General features: G+C 46.0%; 1 protein-coding gene across 2 annotated transcripts in view; it reads right to left on the bottom strand.

Annotated features, from left to right (window-relative positions):
- HLF (HLF, PAR bZIP transcription factor) overlaps positions 1 to 26,185 on the bottom strand; it is a 59,129-nt gene extending 32,944 nt beyond the window's left edge. For both annotated transcript variants that reach the window (XM_003800026.3, XM_012811541.2), the window contains exons 1-2: positions 25,716 to 26,185; positions 23,221 to 23,556 (exon numbers count right to left, since the gene is read on the bottom strand). In XM_003800026.3, the coding sequence (XP_003800074.1) occupies positions 23,221 to 23,556; positions 25,716 to 25,830 (451 nt within the window). In that variant the 5' untranslated portion in view covers positions 25,831 to 26,185. The remainder of the gene's footprint in view (positions 1 to 23,220; positions 23,557 to 25,715) is intronic.

The following is a 26,185-nucleotide window of genomic DNA, read 5'->3' as shown; positions in this document are numbered from 1 at the left end:
TCACAGCTCACAGCAACCTCCAACTCTTGGGCTTAGGTGATTCTCTTGCCTCAGCCTCCAGAGTAGCTGGGGCTACAGGCGCCTGCCACAACGCCCGGCTATTTTTTTGTTGCAATTTGGCCGGAGCCGGGTTTGAACCTGCCACCCTTGGTATGTGGGGCCGGCGCCCTACCCACTGAACCACAGGCACCGCCCACTGCTTTATATTTTTATGTAATATTCTAAATCCTTGGCTGCCATTCCAACAATGCTTACAGCCTCTTCACCAGGAAGCAGGTTCCCTGTCAAGAACTCACTTTCTTCGCTTGCTCACAAGAAACACCTCTTCGTCTGGCGAGACTGCAGCAGCAATTCACTCCCATCTTCAGGCTCCACCTCTAATTCTAGTTCTCCTGCTGTTTTCACCACATCTGCACTGACTTCCTCCATAGAAATCCTAAACTCTTCAAAGTCATCCATGAGGGCTGGAAGCAGCTATGTCCTTACAAAATGTTATTTCTGAAATAATACAATTTCAAAGTCGAAATGACTCCCTGACCTATGACCTACGGGCTGCAAAATGGTTATTGTATCAGCAGCCAAGAAAATGCCCTTAACCTCCTTGTACACTTCCGTCCCAGGCATCGATGAGCAGTAACATTTTGAAACATTTTTTTTTCTGAGCAGCAGGTCTCCACAGTGGGCTTAAAATAATCAGTAAACCACGCTGTAAACAGATGTGCTGTCATCGGGCTGTACTGTTCCATTTCTAGGGCTCAGGCAGAGATGTAGCATAATTCTTAAGGACCCCAGGATTTTCAGAATGGTGAATGGGCACTGGTTTCAACGTAGTCACCAGCTCTATGAACCCCTAAACAGAGACTCAGCCTGTCTTTTCAACCCAGGCACTGACTTCTCCTCTTTAGTTAGGAAAGTCCTAGATGGCGTCTTCTCTCAAGAGAAGGTTGTTTCATCTACATTGAAAACCTGTTGTTTAGGGTAGCTGCCTACAGCAGTAACCTTAGCCAGATCTTCTGGACAACTTGCTGCAGCTTCTCCATCAGCCCTGGCTGCGTTACCTGGTACTTTGGTGTTATGAAAAGGGTTTCTCTCCTTAAACCTCGTGAACCAATCTTCGCTAGCTTCAGCTCTTCTTCCTGCAGCTTCCGGGCCTCGCTCAGCCTTCATCCTGTGGAACTGAAGAGGATCCGGGCCTCGCTCTGCATTAGGCTTCGTCTTCATAGAACATTGCGGCTGATCTAATCTTCTACCCAGATCACTGAAACCTTCTCCGTATCAGCAATAAAGCAGGTCCCCTTTCTTGTTATTGGTGTGTTCGCTGCAGCAGCACTTTCAACTGCCTTCAGAGTTTTTCCTTTGCATTCACACCCTAGCTGTTTGGTGCAGGAGGCCTAGCCTTCAATCTGTCTTGGCTTTCAACATGCCTTTCTCAGTGCAGCTTAATCATTTCTATCTTTCCATTTAAATAAGAGACATGCAACTCCTTCCTTCACTTCAACCCTTAGAAGCCATGGTTGAGTTATGAATTGGTCTAAATATTGTTGGATCTCAGGAGAAAGGGAGGCCGGAGAAGAGCGGTGGAGATGGGGGAATGGCCAGTGGGTGGAGCAGTCAGCACACACGCGGCATTTATTGGTCAAGTTTGCCGTCTTAAATGGGCACGGTTCCTGATGCCCCGAAACAATCACAATAGTAACCAGAAAAGATCATTAATCACAGATCATCATAACAGATATAGTAATAATGGAAAAGTATGAAATACCGTGAGCATTACCAAAATAGGACAGAGACCGCAGGGAGCAGGTGCTCTTGGAAAAATGGCACCAACAGACGCGCTCAATGCAGGGTTACCTAAAACCCTCGCGCTCAATGCAGGGTTACCTAAAACCCTCCACTTGTGAAAAAGACACAGTATCTGCAGAGCGCAACAAAGCCAAGTACAAGGCGTGGAAGTCTGCCTGTGCGCCCAGCAGTGGAACTGCTGCCTCACAGAGAAACACCTAGAAACTTAGTGCCAACAAGCCCCCCACCCGCTATCTACCCTCCAACAAAACGTAACCAAAGAGAATGCAGAATTTGAATCAACTCGCCTGGCCTTTTTTTTTTCCTTAACTAGGCTAAAAATAGGTTTATGTATTAATACAATGGATACAAAGTGCCTGCAGGGATTAAGAGCTGAGAAAAAAAGGACTTGGAATTATTTTGATTCAGCCTTATTTCTCTTTCTCTAGTAAAACTTTCCCTGAGACCAACCCCCACCCCTGCAAACTTAATCTGCTGTTTACATGCACAGATGAATGTCAAGGTAAGTTTATGGATTAATGTACATGGCAAGTATGTTGAATTGTTCATTCTGGGGGATAGGAATAAGGCAGCTTGCTACAAATTCTTTTTATTTTTCTGTATTTTAAGTCGCTCTCAAAATAATTTTTCAAATGCCTTAGTCATTTGAATAATCGTATGTGCCATTTTATCCAGAGAACTTTGCTACCTCACCCTGTTCAGAAGGATGTTATTTTTTGAACACGCTGATAAACTGAGGCACAGCAAGCTGAATGCACAGAAGCAAACCTGGCCAGGTGTCCCACGGCTCTGGGTATTGCCAGAGGCTTCCTTGGCGTGGGCACATGGGGTGGAGGTGGGGGGGAGGGCGTCAAATGAATTCTGTGCAAGGTTACTGACAGCATTCAAAGCTGGGGATCAACTCCTAACAACTCTTTAACCACTTGGGCAGTGAATGAGAAAGACAGCTTCTCACTGCTGCCCATAACTCAGGGTGGGCTGCAACCACTCTCGGCGGCACGGTCCTTCTTGGAAGCCCCTCTCCTCTTCAGCAGCCATGTCTGTTTTAGTGACCATGACCCACAAGTCCTGGCTGGTAGGGGGAGAAGCACCATTCTGTAAGCCAACCAAATCTCAGGCTCAAAGAAACCACATGGGGAGAGGCATTCTCTTGCATCTATCGGCCACAGAAACAGAAGTTTGTGGTGTTTTTTTTTTTTTTTTTGTAATTTATATCCATCTGCATTCCTCCCTTCCCCTCACTCAACATTGAGTTTCTCTACTTACCCAGTTAAAATCCCAATTAAGAACCTGTTGGATGAGTTTTAAGAACTCTTACAGGTGATCTGGGAACATGCAGGCTGGAGCTGCTGACTTCCAGTCATGTCTCTGTGATTAAAGGGTGGAAAATTGGGGGGTCAATATCCACGTTCATTTGTAAACATTGACATCCTCTTGTCTGAAAACAGTTGTTATCATTGAATGTTAAACAGCCACCCCCAAAACAGTGAGATATTCCTATGAGAAAAGTAGCTCACGGGAAGTGTCATGAGGAATCCTGAACACTTCACTGTGTGGGCAGGGGTGTGCCTGCTCGCAGCCTCCTCCTAGACTGTCCGTCTGGACTCAGGTCTAGGCAGAAAGAATGTATCATGCCATCATGATCCCTCACAAAAAAGTCTTGGCACGCTGAACAACACTCCCCCAGTACCAACTACTAGTTTAAAACCATTTCTAATGAAGGTAACGTCTTTGCTATTCCGTTCTCTTGACAAATGTTTATGAGTACCAGCTCTGGTGCAAAGCAGATGCTTAGGGGCTGGAGAGAAAAGCCGTGTCCCTACTGCTGGGGAACTTGCAACTGCACAGCAGGAAGTCGCCAGGGACCTACCACCAGATACCCAGAGTGTTTCCTGAGTTGGGAAGACGGGCTTCAACAAATCATCACCTGTTTTATGCAAAAGGAGGGAATCCTGAAGGATGCAAGTATTCACACTGGTACGCGGGTAGGCCAAATGCAGGTCCAGTAACTTAAACTTGAGCTTTCCAAAGCAGTGCAGCCACAGCCCATTCTGAATAGTAACCCCCTGCTGTTAGAACGTACTAAGGAAATGCCCTGTGCGTTGCTTCAGTTAATTATAAAATAAAATTACATTCGCTGAACACTTCCTGGGGGTGGGTGGGGGGTAGAAGCCTTAAGATGTTGTTTTGCTGGGTGGCAAATGGCAACTAACTACGGCTCCCACATTGACCTGTGTCTAAGGCACTCAGCAGATAATGCACACACAAATAAGAGAGAAAATTGACATTGGATGCTGACTCCAGATGACTCTCAGTCACCAACCATCAAGAGCTTCTGTGGATCAAAGAAGGAAAAGTAGCCTTAAAAAATACCAGTCCCATTTATAAGGAGAAAAGGAACAAGGCTCCATATAAACTTCTGAACTCCAATGATTTCTCAACACTTTCAGAAGACCTTTGAAAGTGAAGCGTGAGTTCATCTCTCCAATAACCCTACCCAACCCCAGCTGGAATGACTAATGGGATGGCAGCAGTATCAATCTGGAGGCAGCACGCTTCCCCTCGGCCCCCTCCCACTGAACTAATGCATCTACCAGGCATGTGAGAACTTGGCATTATTTTTAAAGCTAATTACCAGCAGGTTATGGAGACAGGTGGAATGGGTTTCTGTCACCTCCCTTCTGGGGAGTAATCAATGGCTTCACCAGCTGACTGGCAGGAGGTTGCATCTTGATTTCCTGAGATTCTGGGCATCCTCTACAACATTGGAGGCCTCCCATAGGTGGCCTGTCCTAGGAAGAAGCAGCCTGGCAAGTGCATCTGACTGGAAAAGTTTCTCTAGGCTTTGAAGGGTTGCCGCGTGTCTGAATGGTACTGACAGCAAAAAGTAACCACTCCACAGTCACCACCACCAGGATCAGAAGACGGCTTGACGAGTGGAAAATCCTTATGGAACTTTTGGGCTGGTGTGATGGAAAGGGGGTGAGGAGGAGTTTATTTTCAAGCATTTTGTTACAAGAGAGGTCTATTTTCTTGAGAAAAGAGAAGCCAGTACTATTCTAATAAATCTTTGCTTTCTATCCATTCAGATCTTTTCTAAAGAAGGTTAACATTCCAAAACCAACTTTATTTTCAAACCCAATTCAAGCTGCAGAAAGGAACAGCCACCTGTAAGAACAGAATACAGAGGTTGGGGAGAGGGAAATTCCCCAAAGAAATAAATGACACCACCCCATTCCTCCCAATTCCTCCTTTTGAAATTAGATGTTTGCTTCACTGAATGCACAACAGCCAGCTTATCCCGTGGGAAGAGGGAGAGGATAATGGGAGTAGTGGTGGGAAAAGGAGGACACTGCGCAGTGGTCAAGTTCAAGGGCAGGAAAAAAAGAAAAAAATGGACAAGGGAAAGCCGCATGGAAGAGGTCCATTTGTTTATTTTTACAGTGTCTGCCATTGCAGGAGTTTTGCTGAAGTTCCTTCCCTCAATGGCTGGCCTGGGACCAACGTTAGAGAAAGCCTTAGATCTCTGAAAAGAAAGATTTGGACAACAAAGTTGTTTTATCTGGGAGGGTAGCTGGTTTACTCAAGAGTTCCAGGACTTTGGTTTTGATGTTATTACCTTGGCCTCAGTTTTCTGTCCTAGGCGGTCCTGGCTGTGTTTACTGATTTTGCAAGGGCGGTCCTGCTCTCAGGCACCGCTGCCACATCTGGCCTGATCACCTTTGTACCTGAGCACTGGGAAGAAGTCGAAGATGGATGTGGGAAAAGTAAAACATTTTCTAAAGGTCCTATCTCTCAACACTCCTAAGAGGGAAACAACACTTCTCTAACTTACTCCCCAAATAGACACCGCCGTGGATGTTCTGCCAAGGAGTGATGCGAAAGTGTGTTCCGAAGTGAAATGTAAGCTTGGCCCGGCGCCCGGCTCTCTCCGCTGTATTTTGCACAGAGAGCTGCAGCCTGGCGGACCAAAGGAACACATTTCTCTCCACGTGACGGCTAGAGCCAGCAGCCCAAGCAGATTTCTTTGTGTTAATAAAATGTGATCTCTAGACTGTACACACCAGCAGCCCTGGGAAAACGTGAGCCAAAGAGAAGGACCCAGGAGAAACCCCTGGCCTCGGCTGAAAAGGGACACTCCGTGGTGTCCAGGCAGGCAGGGCAGTGCAGGCCTGGCAAATGCAAATGAGAATGCATCAGAGATGAAAAGACCTCGCAGGGGCCCAAGGGGATGCTGCGTGAGAAATGAAAATAATCGGCACCATCCCACCAAAGGCGACCCTGTGCAAATGTCCCCTCATTCTTGGCGAGCTACAGATCACAGTCCACGGTGGATACTTTTTCAAGATTTGGAGTGCACCTGGGATCTGAGCGCCTCCTCCCCAGACTGAAAGCAGCCCAAATACGGCAGGAGCTTGACTCCTGGGCTGAACTGTGTCCATTCTAGTCTGGGGCCAGGTGTGTCACAAACACACATCTGTACTCTCACTCTACAGGGACCCAGACAAATGTGGTCAACTGTCTATAAGCTGGGGCAACCCGAGCTATCCCTGCAAGAAGGCCTGGACCCTGAGGAGGCTGCTTTTGTGGGCAGCCCCGGCCTCACTGCCAACTCTGATCTTGGCCTTTGCTGACCTCAAAAGGGATCCAGTGTCTCAAGTATATCTTGGGGGTGGAGGGGAAGAGGAGGGAGAAGTTCAAAGACTCAGGAGGAAACAGGGATTAGTGGCTCCTGCTCACTGCCCCTCCTTTCAACATATAGGATTACCTAATCTCTGAGACTTTCAAATTCACTGTGCCCTGTGGCCAACTTGAACTTCCCCAGTTTGGAGACTGTGTCAGGGCTGAGGCTAGAAGGTGGCAGGGCAGAGCAGCAGGATGCCAGGGAACTTCTCAACTGCTCAGGGACTGTGCTGGAGGCTGCAGAACTTTACAAGGCCAGAAGGCACCTCTGCTGTGGAAGAAGTTGCCCCTGGGTTCCCCTCCCTGCAGCAGCTCAGCTCCTAAGCTCCCCAACCAGGGTAGGGAATCAGCCAGAACCAGCTCTTCACAGAGCCACTGAGCTGAGGTCCAGGTGAGCCGCCACCTGGGCTAATCTGCAAACCAGTTAATCAGCCTCAGGATAATTGAAAGTTAATAGTATGCAGAGTTCAAGCACAGCCACTAGAAACAATGGGAAACTCCAGTAGCAGAGGAAGTCAGACCCACTTGGTAAGTTGTCTTGTAAGTCTCCATGGACAATTTTTTTTTAAGAGACAGAGTCCCACTTTGTCACCCTTGGTAGAGTGCCATAGTGTCACAGCTCACAGCAACCTCCAGCTCTTGGGCTTAAGTGATTCTCTTGTCTCAGCCTCCTGAGTAGCTGGGACTACAGGTGCTTGCCACAAGGCTCAGCTACTTTTTTGTTGCAGTTTGGCCAGGACAGGGTTTGAACCTGCCACCCTCGGTATATGGGGCCGGAGCCCTGCTCACTGAGCCACAGGCACTGTCCTCCATGGACACTGTTTAACTTCAACACCACTTGGCCCCACTCCCCAGCACAGCCCTGGATATCTACTCCTTCTCACACAGTTACCTGGATACCAGGGAGCACATAGTAAGTGCTCAATAAATTGCATCTGGTTGGAATGTCATTTCACTTGGTGCATTTCATGAATTTAAAGTTAGGAGGCGGCAGAGACATTTGACTAGCTGTGAGAAACATACCCGGGAGCTGCAGAAAGCAGTACACTCCTCCTCAACCGTTCTTTATAAACAGAAAAAGCTTAAGAGTTCAAACTTCATCAGGAAAGCAGATCAACAGCACAAAAACATACAGCACATTCCAAAGCTGAAGAGAAATGAACGTGGGATTTTCTGTTCCATTAGCACAGATAACTGAGAACTGCCCTCCACTTAAACAGACTGCAAATTCTCCAGTGCCTCCTTCAACAAGACATATTTTAAATGTCAAAAATTGTAGCGTATAGACTGTACGGCTGATTGCCAACCAAGGGCCCAGTTTCCAGGCATTCTGCGGTCATGACCTCTGGCCATGGCTTAGCAGGCCCTGCGGTTCATGGCTGCCTCTGCTGGAGTAGTGGGCACCCAAACCTGTGCTTTGCTGGAATATCCATGGAATTACAGCTTCCCTCCACTTTGCAATTCCTGTCTTGTGACCAGGGAACAGAATCAATAGACTTCCTTTCTTCCATTCTCTGGTAAGCTAACCAGAATAAGCCTCCCTCAGAGAGTAAAACAGTATGTGCCGGAGGCTTGGAAAAACACTTTTCCAGGACACCGGAAACAACACTGGCGCGAGTCCTTGATCTGCTGCCCAGTGGAGGGGCAAGTACCCAAGTATCTTCCCAACCTGCTCTGGCAAGACAGCAAACACCCAGCCCAAGTACTGCCCTATCTCTGCCCACAGCAGACATCACTAATGAATCACAGAACTCTTTACACTGAGCCCAGACCAACCTCAGAATCTTTCAAGATGATAGTCCAGGCACCTACGAATTGACTCAAACCAGGAATGAGATGAAACCTGCTGTCACAGGCCAGTCATACAAACCTAAATCCAGCCCAGAGAGGGGCTGCCAACAGCCCAGCTGGCCACAGACCTTCTACAAAAGTTACTGCCACTGGAAGAGCGAGCAGTGCACTGTGGGGGAGGAGGGGTCTTTCTGCAGTTTACCTTTTTATTTTTGCTCTTTTTTAATTTTTTAAAAAATGATTTTTTCCTGGCTAATAAATCACTGCTAAGAAATTCAAGCCCTGGAGCAATGATTCCAGCCAGACAACTTACTAACTTACTGTTCTGAAAGGTTTAAAGCCGGAGAGAAGCCAGGGGTTCCCATTGGAATAAAAACCATTTTTAAGGAAGTAACTAGGTTTCATACTGTTGCATTTGTTTTTCCAAAGGTGGGAAATGTCTTGCTTTTCAGCTTTAATTTTTAAATTCTGTCATTCTTTATGAGTGGCAGAATGTTGGGTTCTTAATCCAAGGACTTAATCCCACTTCTTGACTCTAAGAAACTTTAAATTTTTCCATCAAAATGGGAATGTTACCCTTTCAGCTCACAGTAGTCTCTGAATATGGAGACAGAGAGCTTTAAAATAGAACCTACATTTTACAGACAAGAAAAATGAGGCCTTGAAATGTTCTGTGACCTGTCCAGGGACACACAATCTAATCCTGGCAAACCAGCTTAGACCCTAGATTGGCTGAATCCAAGTTCAGTGCTTTTTGTGACTGGCCTACCTTTAAAGTCATTGCTACATGCATGCAAAACCCAACAAAAATAATAATTCTAACCCGATTTTGGACTTTGGCCAATTTTCTAATTGCTTATCTTGTTTCATATTATTTTTATTTTACGTTTATGACACACTTGAAAGTTTGGAAGACATGCATTACTTCCATCCCTACATGAAAAAGAAAAACCCAGAGAGGTTGATAACCTAAAGTTTATACTTCCAATTAATAGCACAGCTTGGACTCTAATAAATTTATTATAGTGTGCCCAAAGAAGCATCAAGAGTTTGCAAAGACCCAGTCTAGTGACTCAGAAATACGTAAGGGAGATTTCACAGATATGAAGTGCATTTTAGAAAGTCATCTATCTTCATTTATTTAGTTTTAGAAAGTGATCTCTAAATACCAGATTCTGACTCTGAACTACATACAACTTACTGAGTGACAGCTCCGAGTAGGCACAGTCCCAAATCCTTTTACTAACAGGCCGTTTAATGTGGTTTAACCCTCATGAAAATCCTATGAAATAGGCCCCCATGTTTTAGATGAGAACCCGGGGGCCCGGAATGTAAGTGACCCCTCCGAAGTTTCACGGCTTCTCAGCAGACCTCCAATGCCACGTCCAATTTAGTTTGTGATTAAAAGACCCAATTATGATGTGCTGATGTTATTAAGGACTGCGTTTCTCTAAATATCTTTATCAAAGCTTGTTATTTCTGCCTTGAAAATGATTTCATCCTGATCTCCATGGTTTTTGGCCACTGAGACATGCCCACATTTATTTTTAAGCTGCTCATAGTGAGAATGAAGGACTGATGGAGAAAAAAGAAAACAGACTTTGGCAAGGTACCTACAACACTCAATCCTCTGGGGTCTACACTAAATTCCAGGGACAAGCATCATTTCTGATGAGCTGACTTCCTCTAACTTTTTATATTAAGCAAGCATAGCATCACCTTGGCTTCGACGCATACAGGGTATCGCTATGATTTCATATTGAATTCAGCTGTTTTAAACTTAGGAGCACTGTGCCCATTCTTGTATAAAAGGGAGCTGGGAGATATCTGAAGAGATATAAAAATACGCTGAGGAAGCTTTAGCTGGAATTCAATGTCTCTCTCAAGAGGGGAAATATCTTGCCTGGTCTGATACCAATGTGCTTTGCAATCTCTAAGACTGCCATAGTTTGAAAAGCTTTACTCTGTCACACCCATATCTATGGAACACCACACCCTGTGTCAAGACCAGTGCCCGCAACCCCACGCCTCTCATTTGGTTGAAAAGTAGTCCTATCGGGTTAATCTCGAATTTTAAATTAGTCACCTTTTAGTGGTCCCCTTATGTAAGAACTGTATTTATACATTTCCTCTGACTTGTTGGGGGGCCTGCTGCAGCTCCTCCTTTCCCCTCCTCCTCTACTCCTAAGGCAAAGACACAAAGGATCTGGCTAAGCCACCCCCTAAGAAGTTCCCTGCCAAAAGACCCTAACTTTCCCAAAAAGCTGTGGAATATGCTCACCCCTATGGCCCCATATAAAAGGGGTCTCTAACTGCCCCTGGCCATCTTTGCATTGTCCAAGCAGGTCACCCTCCCCTTTCAATAAACCTGAATGTCTCCACTGAGGCCTCTTCTCTGGGTGCCGTTGTTTACCCCTTTCATAATTAATCTACTTTTATTTTCCAATTTCTTTACGTTTCTGTTCCACTTCAACAGAAGGGTCCATTTTTCCCCAGCTGGAGAACTCCCTGCCACTGTCCCCTCCTGCCAGGAGAGCAAAGAAAAACTATTTGAGAGATTCACACTGGGGAGAGTGGGAGATGAGGGAGTTCCGTGGCCACCAGAAACCCCTGTCCTGCCTCTCCCAACCCAAGAGCCCATCACCCACAGCCAGTTCTCTACTGCATGACCCAGGAGTGTCATAAAAAGCAAAAAGAAGAAACCCAAGTCACAAATCTTGCAGCATGTTGGAAAGCTCTGGGAGCACTAAAGAGAAGTTATCATGAGTTCCCCTTCCCCTGACCTGCCGTGCTCCTCCAGGCACTGTGCCAGAGGACAACAGCGGGGCATGTGGAGATGGGGGGCACATCCCCAGCCTGCAGGGTGTCTAGGAAGGCAGGCAGGTACCCTGGGACACGCTAAGGGTGACAGCGCCACAACTGGGGTTTCGAGGTGGAGAGTGTCTTCCCACGGTGTCACCCGCTCTGCCTTTTCACGACCCTTTCTTCCCTGTAGTGGCTCCAAAGGTAGGGAGCAGTTTCCAGGCACCACTGCTCTAGCACCATTATAGCACAAGGTGCATCCCTACTTAAGTGCTTGTAAGATGATGACAGAGACGGAAGAAGAAAAGGAATAATCACTGCAGAATAAAAATAAAACTGATGAAAGCTCCCATTTATATACCAAGCACTGTTCTAAGTGCTTTGAATATATCGTCTCATTTACTCCTCTGGGAGGCTCCTGAAGTCAATATCATCAGGCCCACAACAGAGTTCTCAGAAGAAACCATCTTGGGGGACTGGGCCATGACATCCTCTCTGGTGCCCGGTGAGTGAAAATGCTCTTTCGGTTCCATAGACTTACATGAAAATTTAAGTTTAAAAATATGAAAATCACTGGGAGGGGTGTGGGAGGGCGAATGGAGACAAATGGCAATGATTTGGTGGGAACGCTAATCTGAATTATTGAACTCTCTGATCAACAAAAATTCTTTTGCTATTTATTAATGAACACCTATGCACAGGTGTTCCCCAAGTTACAAATATCTGACTTATGTACAACTCACACTTATAATCAGGGGCTATTACTGCTTATAAGTAAATGCACCTATTCCAACTTACATACAAAGTCAACTAAAGAACAAACGTACAGAACCTATCTCATTCATAACTCGGGGACTGCCTGTACACAAAGTTGAATTTTTTTTTTTTTTCTCCTCAGTTTTTGACCCAGGGCCAGGTTTGAATCCGCCACCTCTGGCATATGGGGCTAGAATCCTTCTCCTTTGAGACACAGGTGCCGCTCAAAGTTGAAGTCTTTAAAAACTATTTTGTATTCAAATAAGTGAAATGTGCCTTCCAAAATTATGTTTTATATAATAAATCTGTTTAATAATCTCTTTATAAAGAAGATAATAATATAAATTTCGGTTTAATCAATTCAAGGTCAAATGATCATAAAATGTGAATCACTGCAGTCTTACTGCTACGCAAGCTAAAGAGTTAAAATTGAAATAAAATATAAGTAGACATGAATTACTTCTTTACATCTAGTATATGTAATGCTGAACATAATTCCTGTCATTCATCTTCAAATTTTTTTTTCCACAGTATTTGGAAAATACTGAATTTGAACCCACCACCTCCAGCATATGGGGCTGGTGCCTTACCTCTTTGAGCCAAGGCGCCACCCTCATCTTCAAATTTTTAAAGAATGGTATTTAGGTAATGGTAAATACCATCACCTGGCTTAATTTGGGTAAATTGCATTTACAATGCTAAAACATAACTTAATTTTATTTATTTTTTTTGAGACAAGAGTCTCACTATGTCATCCTGGGTAGAGTGCCATGGCATCACAGCTTACAGCAACCTCAAACTCTTGGGCTTAAGCAATTCTCTTGCCTCAGCCTCCCAAGTAGCTGGGACTACAGGTGCCTGCCGCAATGCCCAGTTATGTTTTTGTTATTGTTGTCATTGTTGTTTAGCAGACCCTGGCCGGGTTCAAACCCACCAGCCCCGGTGCATGTGGCTAGTGCCCTAACCACTGAGCTACAGGCACCAAGCCAACACAACTTATTTTTTGACATGGACAACAATATTATTTTTTAAATCATTCAGTTACCAATGGCCATCTGACATAAACATACTTTGGAGCCTCTGAGGACAGAAGATACTCAGCCTCCCCAGGAAAGTATACTAACATAAAGAAATCAGTCATAATAAAATGAATACTCTGAAGTTCTTACAGAGTTAGTTTTGCAAATTCATCTCTTCTTATCTTCAGAAATTCTTTCAAGGCTTTCAGTCTATCTTTACATTTTATGTAATCTACTTTTTCCTCTATCAATCTTCCAGAGGCCTTTGGCCTTGTAAAAGCAACATTATTCTGACCGGATCTGTGATCTCCATCCTATTTTCATAGTTCCCTAGTAAACGCCCACGTGGTCTCTTTCGGTGATACCCAGTAAGCCCGCACCATGAGAATCCATCCCAAGGGGAATAAAGTCTTCTATTCAGTCCTTAGGACAGACGGAGCTTGACTACCACAACCCTTAAAAAGAACCCTTCCTATCTAGAGGGTTTGAGATTTCTCTTTGGGGTAATCTGATTACTGAGTTTCCAGATGATCTTGCCCATCTGGTTTACGGCACTGAGCCTTATTGGTCAGGGCCTGGTGGCATCCTTCCCTAAACAAACCTTTGCTTTCCCCATTCAATTCAATTCAAGAAGCATTTATTGTGCATGAATGGACAGGCACACTTAACTCTTTCCATTAAGCATGGAAGCTCTTGAGAGAGCTGTGAAGAGACTCCTGCTCTCCTGTCCATACCCACGGTGCCACCACAAAGACACCACAGCAGACTGTTACCCAGAGCTAATGAGAAGAAGAAAGCTTTGCTCTTCCCCACTCAAGTAGTTTCTGCCAAAGTATTTATTTCTGCCGATCCATTTATGCATTCTACTTTCTAAGAGAACATTTTGTCACAGATGATTTAGTGTTGTAGCTCCCTAGAGCATCTTTCTGTAGCATGCACTCATTGTTTTTAGGAATCTAGGGTCTCCCAGGCAAGATTGGAGAGGCAAGGGGGCTTAATTAGCCACAAACCACGTCTCATTAGAAGACCTCAAATTCCAGAGCATTCTTCCAAAGATCATTAATGAAAAAAAAAAAAATCCCAAATTAAACTTCTAAAAACAAAACTTTTAGGAACGCTGTGCAACTGGGTAGGTGTGCAGTTTTTCAGGAGAGAAAACGGGACCCCGTGAATAGTGAGTTAAAAGAATAATAGTATTTGTTCAAGTCAGAAAAAAAGGAAGACAAACATTTTAGGAATTTTCACATCCGTCATGGCGTCTGTGTCCACCAGAAGCCAATTTAGCAGAAACAAATACTGTATATATTTGCTGTTCTACCCCAGCAGACACTTGATTATGCCAATGCTCAGGTAATTGTCTATGGTCGGTAGCTGGAGGTGAAACTGCACACACCGACAGCTAACTGGTTCGGATTATGGCAACTCTTCCAGGCTTCTGAAATCTTGGCTTGAAATCAGAGCCCACTTCGGGGTCCTTGAACAAGTCATTTCATGCACCTGACATTCAGCAACTGCGCCCACCACCGACACCATCCCCCTCTACAAAGTCCTCTTCCTCTAACAACTACTCCTCCCATGGCTTGCCCACTCCCAATGTCTCTCTCTCTCTCTCTCTCTCACACACACACCCCCCCATATCTAAGTTTGACACACAGTTCTGGTTTCAAAGAAGAAGGGAGCCACAAATACAAGGTCAGGACTTAAGAATGCAAAGCTGTAATAATGACTCTTTTGTCTCTCAGGAGTAAAATTAATAAGCTGGCCAGAAACTTGGGTAAGTATTTTTAGCTTGATATTATTGCTGTCGGTAATCCTTATAAAGTACTATTTGTATCACTGAGGCCTTAACTCCCCACCCCCATATACATGCATGTGCACCCCCACCCCCTACACAAATACACTCCTAAAAACTAGTTCAGTATACTTGAGGCCTTAACTCCCCACCCCCATATACATGCATGTGCACCCCCACCCCCCACGTAAATACACTCCTAAAAACTAGTTCAGTATACTTGTTTGCAAACCTAGTAAGCTATATAAAATAGAAGCATTTAAAAGTGATGAATGTTAATGGATGGAGTTTATTGAAATCTATTTTTCTACTCCTATGAGACCAGCCCTGCTTTTGGACTTTTAAAAACCATTCAAATCCCTCAAACTATTTCCTTGCCAAAGAGTGTTTCCCCCAATCACCAAAATTATGGGCTTTATAAATGAAACCTAAACCCTGTGTTTTTGAATTACTTTTCTCTAGCTCATTAGAACATCGTGTTTTGAAAAGCTGTTTGATGTTCAAGGCAGAGTATTTATTTTCAAAATAATAAAAATAAGGAAATCCTGGTTTGCCAGAGGAAACGATTGTCAAGTTTCTAAAAATGTTTGAAATCCAACCTTGAACCGAGTGGAAACATCTACATGCCACTTCCCTGCTCAAAAACCTTCAATGGCTCCCCACTGCCTGCTGGATAAAGTTCAAGCTCTGCCGCCTGGTGCTCATGAAGCTGTCAGCCTGACTGGCACCAACCCCTCTGACTCATCCTCCTGATTCCTTCTTATGAGTTTTCTGCACCAGCCAAATTGGATCTACACCTTATTCCCTCAGCACCCTGTGGGCATTCCTGCCTCCACAACCCACTCTCCAGTCTGGCTCTCTCACCTCTCCTGCCCAGGCCCAAACACAAGGTCCAATTCTCCCAAGAAGTCCCCCACCCCTACCCCCTGCCGCCCAGGCACCTATACCCTAAGCAGTGTGTTTCCTGTGAGGTCTGGCAGCTCTTCCTGTCTGCACCACTTTCTTACTCACTTTTAATTTTTTACTCATTTTCTTGATTAATCGTTCACCCCGCCCCTTTTTAATAGATACTGGAGGCCTCTATAGACCTATCCTTCGGCACTGAGAACATGCTACAGTGTCCCCCACATCCTTTTGCCTACAAGTCCTGTCTTTCCTACTAAATTGCCTTCTCTTTGAGACCAGCAGCCGAATCCTATCCCTGTCGGTCTTCCCCGAGGGGTCCGAAGCAAAACACAAAGCACAAAGCAAAGTCTGTGGCTACTTTGGGGACCATGAACGTTGCCCCTGTTGCTTTCTGATCGCTGTGTCTTTTAGGAGAAAAAAGTCCTGACCTGTGGTGAAGGCTGGCCTAGTGTGGACCAGGAGCCATGCCGGACCCATCTGGCACCTGGGCTGTCGAGAACTCCCATAAACACAACAAAGGTATTACTGTGCAGACGGGACAATGAAGATTGAGAAAGACTGAGCACCTGCCCATGGAAGGACCAGGAAAGGTCCCGGGGAGAGGGAAACGTATTATTCTGGATGTGTATGAAAAGTCTCGCTTGTAAGCAAAAGGATGCACTCAAGCCTACTCCTTCTTTTCAACACTTCTTTTCAATATCGTTACATGACTTTATGGTACCCTTACCCCTGAGGTCATCTACTGCCTTCAAGTATAATCATTAACGCCAATTATTAAAAATTCAATAGTAACACTGATTGATTTAAAAGCAAATATGACACAGAGGAAATCTAACCCAGACCTTCTTCCAACTTTGTCTTGTTGGCTTGTTTGATTTTTCAATTCTGTGAGCAAGATGAGATGCCTACGGGGTACAATTAGCTGCTCCAGAAACCTCAACCTCACAGGCTAAGGAAAGGGTAAGAAAGCTTAGGCGGAGATGCAGGAGAGAAATCCAAACTCTTTGACCAGAGTCCTTGATCAGCCAGGAAGGGAAAACTTTCTCTGAGTCCCATGCTAGGTCCTCCCATGGGAAATGAGGTTAGATGGTGGTAAGAAGCCGCTCACGGCAGCTCTTACTGAGCACGTATTATACGCCGGGCCCTGTGCCAAGTACTCTATACCCATTGGCTCATGTGATCTTCCACTATCCTATGAGACAGATCCAACGACTATTCCAAAGTTACAGACGGGAAATCAGAAGCTCTGATCATGTAAGTGATTTGCCTGAGATCCTGAGCAAGCTCGTAAGTGCAGAGTTAGTATCCCTAACTCAGCTTGGTATGTTTGCCGGACGCTGTGCCCTAAAACACATGGCTACGTTGCTTCTATAGGTCTGCGTCTCACACACAGGACATCCTGATGGGCTTTGTGAATGGAGAGCCAGACGGCTCCTAGGTCTTCAGGAAATTTAAGTTTACGGCAAAATAATGGCTCGGCGGCTTGGCGTTGAGACATTTGCCAGGGAATGCCAAATGTTCTGATCTGTGAAAAATATAATATGTGACGAATACTCTCAACATTCCCGTTACAAAGTCAAACACAGACCTGGTACCTCCCTGTCTCTATTACTCTCCAGTTTTTTTCAACTATTTCTTCCCTTACTACCTTTCCTCTTCCCTCCATTTTCATTGCTGAGACATGAAAAATGATTCCTGGGTAAAAGTGATCAGTGCTAGTTAGAAGACAGGTTTCTGAGAAATCTAATAAATCACAGCTGTCTTCTCCTCCTCGGGCTTTCTACATAAGGATGTTATCAAGGCTTTGTTCTTCCCACCTTCCCCACCCTCTTTCCTTCTCCTCCACCTCACTCTGCCTTTATATTGCTATTTTTCTAGTCTGGCAGGCACAGTGCTGAGCTAGAAAGACTCTGCCAAGACCCCTGGCAAAAGCTGGCCTCCAGGAATCCTGCCCACTGCCGAGGTGCACAGAAGACAGGGCTTCTGGGCAGACAGGCAGGAGTTTGGGGTCTGGCTCGAATGGTGAGCAGAACAGGTTTCCCTGGCATCTGAACTCTCATGCCTCCAGGGCCAGGATTACAATTGCTCGCTGGCACTTGCTGTTCTCCCGGGAAGAGAAGTGAGAGGGAGGAGGCAAAAAAAAAAAAACCAACAAGCCAGCACACCACCCAGCGTCAGGCGAGCTCCACAGGGCACAGCCACGTGCCCGGAGCACACGGTCCTGCAGGCAGGCAGCCAGGGTTGCCCGGGCTCACACGGGTCGGGGGTGGGGCACTGGGGGCTGAGCGAGCGGCTGTTTCCACACTGGCAGAACAGGAGCTGCTAACCCAGAAGCAACACTGCTGGGTTAACATCAGTGAAGTGATCTGTCCTAACTCAGAAGGAAGAGAAAGGTCGGGCAGGCTGCACAGAATAAGTGCTGGGCATGCTGGGAAGAAGAAAAAAACAAAACCAAACCAAACCCAGCGTGTCCTATATTTGCAGAGGGAGGGGGACTGGGTGAACAAATCCCTACGTGGAGAGCAGGGGTTTAGAATCCAGTCATTCCTTGCCCTGCCCCCAGGCTGGTGACATGTAGCAGCTCCATGCACTGGGTCCTCAGGTGCCACACTCTGTGCCATCCACTGTCACGCATTTGCTTATTTAACCCTGCTGAAACCCCATGGGGGATGGACTAGTCATGATCTCCATTCTACTGATGAGCAAACTGAAGCTTAAAGGGGTTAAGAAGTAGGCACCAAGGGACACACCAAGCCAATGGGGGCCCGGGATATAAAGCCAAGCCCACACGCCTCCCTACCAAGCCGTCTTATCACAGGCCAGGGACTACTATCCCGTGAATGGGACAGCGAGCCTGTCTTCTGCGGGTGGAGCAGCTCATCTCTTATAAAAGATACCCCAAAAAGTCCACTTGCCTCCAGAACAAAGCTAATTCCATCCTCACCAAGACTGTGTGATCCTGATGAATGAGAGACAATTCCAAGATAAGTGAGGTGCCATGCACAGGGACTATTGATCTTGTGTTCCCAACCGGCAGACATCAGTCTGCTGGATAGGTAGATGGACTGCCTGCCCTGATGGGAGCTTCAGATCACGATCCTGGGAAAAGCAAGACAATTCCTCTTGCCTCAGTAGGACCTCCCATAATCCCAGAATCACCAGCACAGAACTCCCCCTCTATCATTACTCAGATCCCATGGCCAGAGTTTTCCCTCTATACCCAAACCCTGTCACCAAGCAAAGTCGGCAGAAACAGCACAAACTCCATATTGCAATAATATATAGTGGGTTTTTTCCACCCCCTTCTCTTGTGTCAACCATTTAAGCCCTTCTCTTCCCACACACAGCCAGATGGAAGGGTGTCCACTTTACTCTGTAACCAGCCCTCATCATAACCCTATCTCTATGCTCAGAACTGGAAAAGAGAGCCTTCTTAATTCTCAGTGGGATATGGGCCTAACAGTGGTAAGATACCCCCAAGCTATTCAAAGAAAAACCACCAGAGGAAACGATTTCAAATCTGGCTTTACAAGCATGTGATTTAAAAATAACTCTGCCTTTGTCTGCTATAGATGACTTTCCCTAAAGGGATGGCTGTCCTTAAAGCAATCACTCAATTCTCAGGGCACACACATTCATTTTTTCCTAGTATCCAGGCATACCTCCAGGAAAGCAATCCCACATACCACCTCTGATAGCATCTGCAAAGCAAACATCCAAGTCATTAGATTGACTCCTGCTATCTCTGCTGGCCTGGGAACACCCAGGAGGCTGCACCTCACAGGACCAGGAAACCTCTGCAGGTACCTGCAACATCTGAAACCCACCACTCTCCCCTTCAGGAAGATGTTAGCCCAGAAAGCTTGGTTGGCTGGGTGCAGTGGCTCACATCTGTGATCCTAGTACTCTGGGAGGCAGAGACAGGTAGATAGCTTGAGCACACAAGTTCGAGAACAGCCTGAGCAAAAGCGAGACTCTGCCTCTACTAAAAATAGAAAAACTGAGGCAAGAGGATCATTTGAGCCCAAGAGATGAAGGTTGCTGTGAGCTCTGATGCCATAGCACTCTACACAGGGCAACAGCTTGAGATTCTGCCTCAAAAAAACCCCCAAAAACAAGAAAGCAAGCTTGGTCACCACACCATAGCCACATCAGGTCTCAATGGATTCCGGGATTATTATTCAAAGAAGATGTATTTCTTCAAATATCTGATTCATTTTTTGAACAGATAAGTGGAGGACTGGGGATGGGGTACGCCTGATGGAATCAGGGACCAGGGAGTTAGTCATGATAAACCTATTAGAGTTCACAAGAATGCTCACCTCCTTGTTATTCCAAGACCTCCATTAGGTGAATTAGAACTGTATAATTTTGGGAGGCTGAGGCAGGTGGATTGCTTGAACTCACGAGTTCAAGACCAATCAGCCTGAGCAAGAGCAAGACTCCTTCTGTAAAAGATAGCTGGGTGTTGTGGCAGGTGGCTGAAGTCCCGGTTATGCTACTCATGAGGGTAGAGCAAGAGGATAGCTTGAACCCAGGAGTTTGACAGTTTGAGGCTGCTGAGTTGTGATGCCATAGCACTATACCCAGGGGGACAAAGTGAGACTCAGTCTTAAAAAAAAAAAAAAAAATGAAGGAAGAAACGTATAACTTGTCAGTTTATGGATTCAGCTATGGAGTGTAACTCAAAAGATGCACTCTGAACACATAGCTGAAAACAAATATTTGGTAACTGTTCCACACCTATCTCTTATATCCTGATTAGCCTGAAGCCTAAGTTTTACCAACTCAAAGTGTGTAATTACACTCTTATTAATATTCTATTTCTTCTTGGCAGCCTAATGTCTCCTGACCTTCTTAAAGGTTTTGCCCTGACACACTGTAGGAGGTAAAAACATCCATTTATGTGTTGGGATCCTGAATTAAGTCCATATTCTGCTGTCCAAGTTGAAGGTCTCACCCAGAGGTTCACAACTGAGAGTGACTTTATACTCAGGGGACATTTGGTAGGGACTGGAGACTTTTTTCCTACTTGCGGCAGCTAGGGGTGAGAGAGCTACTGGCATCTAAGAGGCAGACGCTGAGATGCCATTAAGTGTCCTACGTACGAGGCAAGAACAGCATCCCACAACAAGACTTAGCCCAACATTAGCCATGCCAAGGCTGAGAAATCCTGATGGAGACCAAAGTGATACAACTCCCCGAATGCTCGAGGCTACACCTGGGCTTTTCCTGTCTGAGGACATACTTTCTTCAAGATTAACTTGGTCCTTCTATCCTGGTCAGTCCTGGGAGTCACACAGAATAATCAAGAACTCTCTCCCTTTCCAGGTTTGCTTGCCACATACATCCCTCAAGGTAGCATCCCCTAGAATTTTATTTTGCTTGATGATATTTAAAATCATCAACATTGTGTGAACAGCACAAGGAGCTGGGCTTGGCATTTGAAGAAGAGCTTTCACTTTTTTCTTTTCTGTGAAGACTATCACTGAGTTTTCAATTCAAAGAAGAGAGTTATTTTGAAGTGTGCTTTCCATTATCAAAAAGACATTTAAATGAAGAGCTTATTTCTAGACCTTCAGTGTTCCCTTTGATCCCAGCACCTTTCTGTCACAGTCTAACAAAATGATTCCCACTGAAACTCAGGGGGTTTTGGCTATGGGTTCCAACTCCGATTGGGGCAACTCGAGTTTCTAAGAGTCATTGATCAACACTGACTCTGACGAGCTTTGAAAAATGACTTTTAAAGAAGCCTCAAGATTCTAAAACCATGATTTTAGACTCTCATGAGGAAACAAGGTGTGGACACTCAATGGTTGGGGAAAAAAATACAGTATTCCTAACACAGCACATACTCTACATTTGGTAAGGGATTGAGAAATATTTTCCATTGATTTTAAGTATTAAGGTTAATGCACCCCTAATTTATAACTATTTGGCAAAATCTCCTGATGTTTCCCTTCAGAAGAAGAGTTATATGCTACATCTCAATATTTTAAGAAGGTGTGTCGCTAGACAGGGATTGATATAAATAAAAGTTGACACAGATACAACAATGATCACAACTGCTTCCATTCATACAACACCCACTGCTAGTCCTTTGACCCTTTATACATATTCTAATTGTCTCGATCATTTACTAAAGTAGAAAGTGCACCCTTCTATACAAAAGGAAACTGAGGTTCCAAAAGTTATGTTCCTTACGAAGGCCACACAGCTACCAAGTGGTCAGTCTCACTATGCAGAGGGAGCCCAGTGACAGAGGCACAATTGTGCCTTCTCCCTGGGGCTGTGCTCCCTTTTCCCCTGGTTGTTTTTCCACCTTGAAGAACTGTTTATTTTGCTGATTGTTCCTGTGAAGCAACTGAAAACAGAAGACAGGGCACCACACATTGTAAGTAGCAGAGTCTGGGTTCACATCAAAAGTGTTTTCCCAAGCGCCTGCAGCCTGCAAGGTGGCTGAGGGTTCTGATTTAATTCCATTCCAGCCAGTGGCCTTGAATTATAATTCAAAGTGATTTTGAAGAAAAGGCTGGCACAGAGAGATTCAAAAAGGAAGAACTTGAACCCCAATGCTAATGTATCAAGGTGGGAGTGGTCTCTTCCTTCTCACATCCTTTCCTTCCATTTAAATCTTGCTCTGTGTCACAGAAAATTTCTGCAAGAGCTGAGGACACCAAGTTCATCTCTGGCACAAGTCTCTCATTGTCCTGCTTTCTGTTCTCCCCCACAGCTAAGGCCCTCAGCTCGGTGACCTTCCTGGCGATTTATCTGGCTGAATCTTTGTTCCTGGTTACCTGTGTGCATGAAACAGTCTTTCTTCCTGTTCATTTTGTACTACAGGGTGCTGAAGGCATGAATCCAGGGCTGCCTGAATCCGTGTTTCTATCTGGGCATTGAGCTGTGGGTTTTGAAGTACTGGTCATTTCAGGTGACGTTTCTGTGTGACATTTCAACATCATTTACAGCCGATCTTGCAGCCCAGCGGGCTTTGATGAAGGTGGATTAAGTGTGATGGACAGATGAAAATGAAAAAGAAAAAGTAAGAACAGTTCGGTTTATAGGAATAATGACAGGAGAGAAATGGGGTCTGATCCTGAAAAAAGGCTAAGCCGCATTTAATATGAGAACCTGTTTTTAGGTCCTGTTTCCTAGTTAATGACAAACACCCTCACTCACATTTTCCCCCCTCACTCACATTTTTCCCCCCTTCAGGGCAGAGAAGAATGAATAGATGCAAACCAAGCCTTACAGAGTCTACCCAGATCACTCAGCAAGATCCTATTATCTATGTGTTCAGCGAATAAGGAAAAGAGATAGAAGAAGAGATGGTTCCTTAAGTTGCTGGAATCAACTAACTGCTGGTATTTCTTAAAACTGCAATCCATGGATCAGCTGCTTCCGAATCCCATGAGAAAGGGGTCATAAATACATATTCCTGGACCCTCACCCCAAACCTGAAAAATCAGACTTTCTAGGGGTAGATACATAGGATGTGTATTTAACTGATACTCCCCATGTTTGCTCCTTGAAGTGGGAGAGGTTTTGCCATGAGCAGAGCAGAACATTCCTTTCTTAGAATATTTGCTAAAACCTCCCCGAGTGTGAAAAGCCCCTCCCAGTCACTCTTCTCCCCTGCTTTAGGAAGAAGCGTCCCACGGCCTTTACCTGGTCTGATGGGGCTCTGCATACAGTTTGGAGATGGGATACCAGGGTGAATGGGTGCAGACGCCCGGCTGCTGAGGTCCATGACCGAGGGGGCCGCTGAGGAAGCCGGCTGCAGCCCAGGAGGGTGAGGGCTGTGGTCATGCTGAGACGGGCTGGGGGGAATGCCATTTTCTGACAAAAACTCCTCCAGGTCCATGTATTCCAACTGGAAAGTATCTCCGTCATAGGGAAGGGTTTTGTCCCATAAGGTGGGCCCCAAGAATGCCGACTGGGGGACTGTCGGGCTGTTACTCTCATCATCCAGCTTCTTTTCCTTCTCTTTGTCTTTACAAAATGCTGCAAAAGAAAGGAAAATCAGACTTCAAACAAAAAGGAAGAAGAAAAAGTATCAAGCTTTTACTCCTTTTCCTGGCCTGTTATTAAACCACGTTTCACCAAAGCTAGGATCCTTCTCTGGCTGCTGTCCTTTGTGGATCTAGAGTTAAAAGTTCAGGCAGCACATGGATCTCTGCCCGTTTCTCAATATCATCCTATTTACTTTGGAAAGAAAGCACTAATCCTTTCTTCTAGAGCAGTGGCTATGGGCTGCTCTAGAATCAAAACAAGAGAATAGTCTCAGTGCATTATTTGAGGCAATTAATAATTTAAATCTAAAGTGGGAAAATAACACCTGTGATTACATACAACTGCTGTGATTGTTAAGAAAACAGCCAATAAGCAGGCTGGATTCATCTCCCAAGAACTCATCATGGGAACGATATAACATCATTCAGACTTACAAAGCCAGTGAGGAGGTTGTCTTAATTTTGGTAGAGCCAGGATTTCCCAACCCTTCTATTACATATTGAGCACCGACTGTATGCCTGGTTCTTTCCACATAGGATCTCAAAATTGTCACCAAAAAAGTTGCAAAACAACCTCCATTGCAATATGGAGGCTCTGCGAGTTAGGAACTTGACCAATGCCTCCCGCTGGAAGAGAAGAAAACAAGCACTTTGAGTTCACGTGTGTCGGCTTCTAAAGCCATTGGGGCACACTGAATTTTTACAAAAGGCGTAAAAAGAAAAAAAAAACACATACAAAATGTTCTCTTCCTCGTTCTCAAACACTGAATTCTATCCAATTTACAATAAATCGCACGTTTAGGAACCGCGTCAAGGCACAGGCACCAGAAAAGGTATTCCACATACCTATGCTGGAAGTATGCAGCTATTTTCTACCTGGAAATACCGCTCGCTGGATTAGGTCTTTCACAGGTGCTCTGGATTTTGTCAATTCTAATAATGAGGTGAGTTGGAATCTGAGATTAAGAATCTGAGTTTCATCTTCAGAGAAACACGGCCATCAGGACAAGCCATGGTAACTAAGTCCGTCTACAGTTTCTTCTGAGAATCTGACTTAGCACAAACACCTCCAGAAGCTAAAGCTCGCCGGCAGCCCCATCCTCCCCAGTGCCATTCCTCAAAGGAGAGTTCAGGGAGGGGCGCTAGGATCTGCAGACTGCAAACACCCCAATACTTGGAACGCAACAGGTTGCTCCCTTCTGGGTAACATGGGAGTACTCCCCAGCTATTTGCACCAAATAATCTTTTAAGATTTTACACTCTTAGCAGTGTGGTTCACATCCGCTACTGTGATACCGAAAGCATGAAACCCCATCAGCCCAAATGGCAAATCCGCGGCGGCCCCCTCTGGGTTCGCGGCTCAGTCTCTCTATCCCCTCCGCTCCCGCCGAGGCCAAGGTTGCCTTGGGAAGGTTTGGGACTTGCCAAGAAAAGGCTCCACTTGCCAGAGGAGGCTCCCGCGCGGTTACACGTGAGCCCGCTCCCCCTCCCCCCCTCCCACCAGGGAAAGTGCACCGGGAAAAGTGTCATTTCGCCGAAGGCGTGCACGGTTCCGCCGAGAGACCACTCCCCCCGCCGGCCCCAGCCCCCACCCGCTGTGTGAATTACCCTCTACCTGGAGAAAACGCGTCTGTGCTCGCACCTCCCGAGTTGCGAACTAACCAGTCACAGAAGCTATAACACAAGCCGGACACCCAGGCTATGCAGTGAACCCCCCTCACTCAACCGCCCCCTGCCCGCCATAGACCCAGGCCCCGTGGTTTCCCCCCAGCCCGCGAGGCTGCCGGGCGCAGGCGGCTGCCCTCTGCGTGCGAGTGTGCCCCGCGCTGGGGAACAATCCCGACCTGTCAAGTTCCACCTCCCACCTGCTCCAGGGAAGCGGGACCCGGGGAGGCTGGGCCGGGCCCCCGGCGCTATTTTAAATGTTGCTCGGGAGGGGTCCCTCCCTTTTTACTGAGGAGGAGGAGGAGGACGGGTGATGGGTGAGCTCCTCAATCTCATCAGAGCGGGACGGGTGCCGTGGGACAGAGAGGGAGAGGATGGATGGTCCAGCGGGCGTGCCCGGCCAAGGAGGGGCCCCCGGGAGCGTCGCCCCTTCTCAGAGCGGGGCCGCCGGGGGAAAGGAGCGGCGGCGGCCGCGGCAGCGCTCACCGTCTTCGTGGTGAAGGGGGAGCTTCAGCGGGTTCTCCAGCAGGGACCTGAGCACGCCGTAGGGAGGCGGGATAAAGGTGGGATTCAGGGGGAGCGGTCGGGACATTTTCTCCATCGCGATGTACTCAATGATTTGTCCTCAAAAAAGAAGAAGAAGAAACCAAAAAAAGAAAACCGCCCCCCCCAAAATGTTGCTGAGCTTTTCCTGCGTCCTTCGCCAAAAGTACAAAGTACTCGCTTTCAAAACGTTGGAAACAAGGGAAGAAAAAAATTACTTATAGCCTTATAAATACATCTGCAGAAAAATATGTATTTAAAAAATAAAAAAACTTTCGGGTTTCCAGTGCAGACGGTCCCAGGAGAGCGCGCCAAGTGCCCACGGGCTCCCCGGCGACGCACAGGGATGCTCTCACCTGCCTCGAACCCCTCGTCTTGCAAAATGTTCAAAATTGCAAAAAAAAAAAAAAAAA

The sequence above is a fragment of the Otolemur garnettii genome, unplaced genomic scaffold (genome assembly GCF_000181295.1).
Source record: "Otolemur garnettii isolate 467f Iridium unplaced genomic scaffold, OtoGar3 scaffold00162, whole genome shotgun sequence".
NCBI classification, from domain to species: Eukaryota; Metazoa; Chordata; class Mammalia; order Primates; family Galagidae; genus Otolemur; species Otolemur garnettii.
The sequence above is the reverse complement of the archived record's forward strand: the minus strand, read 5'-3'. Positions and strand labels throughout refer to the sequence as shown.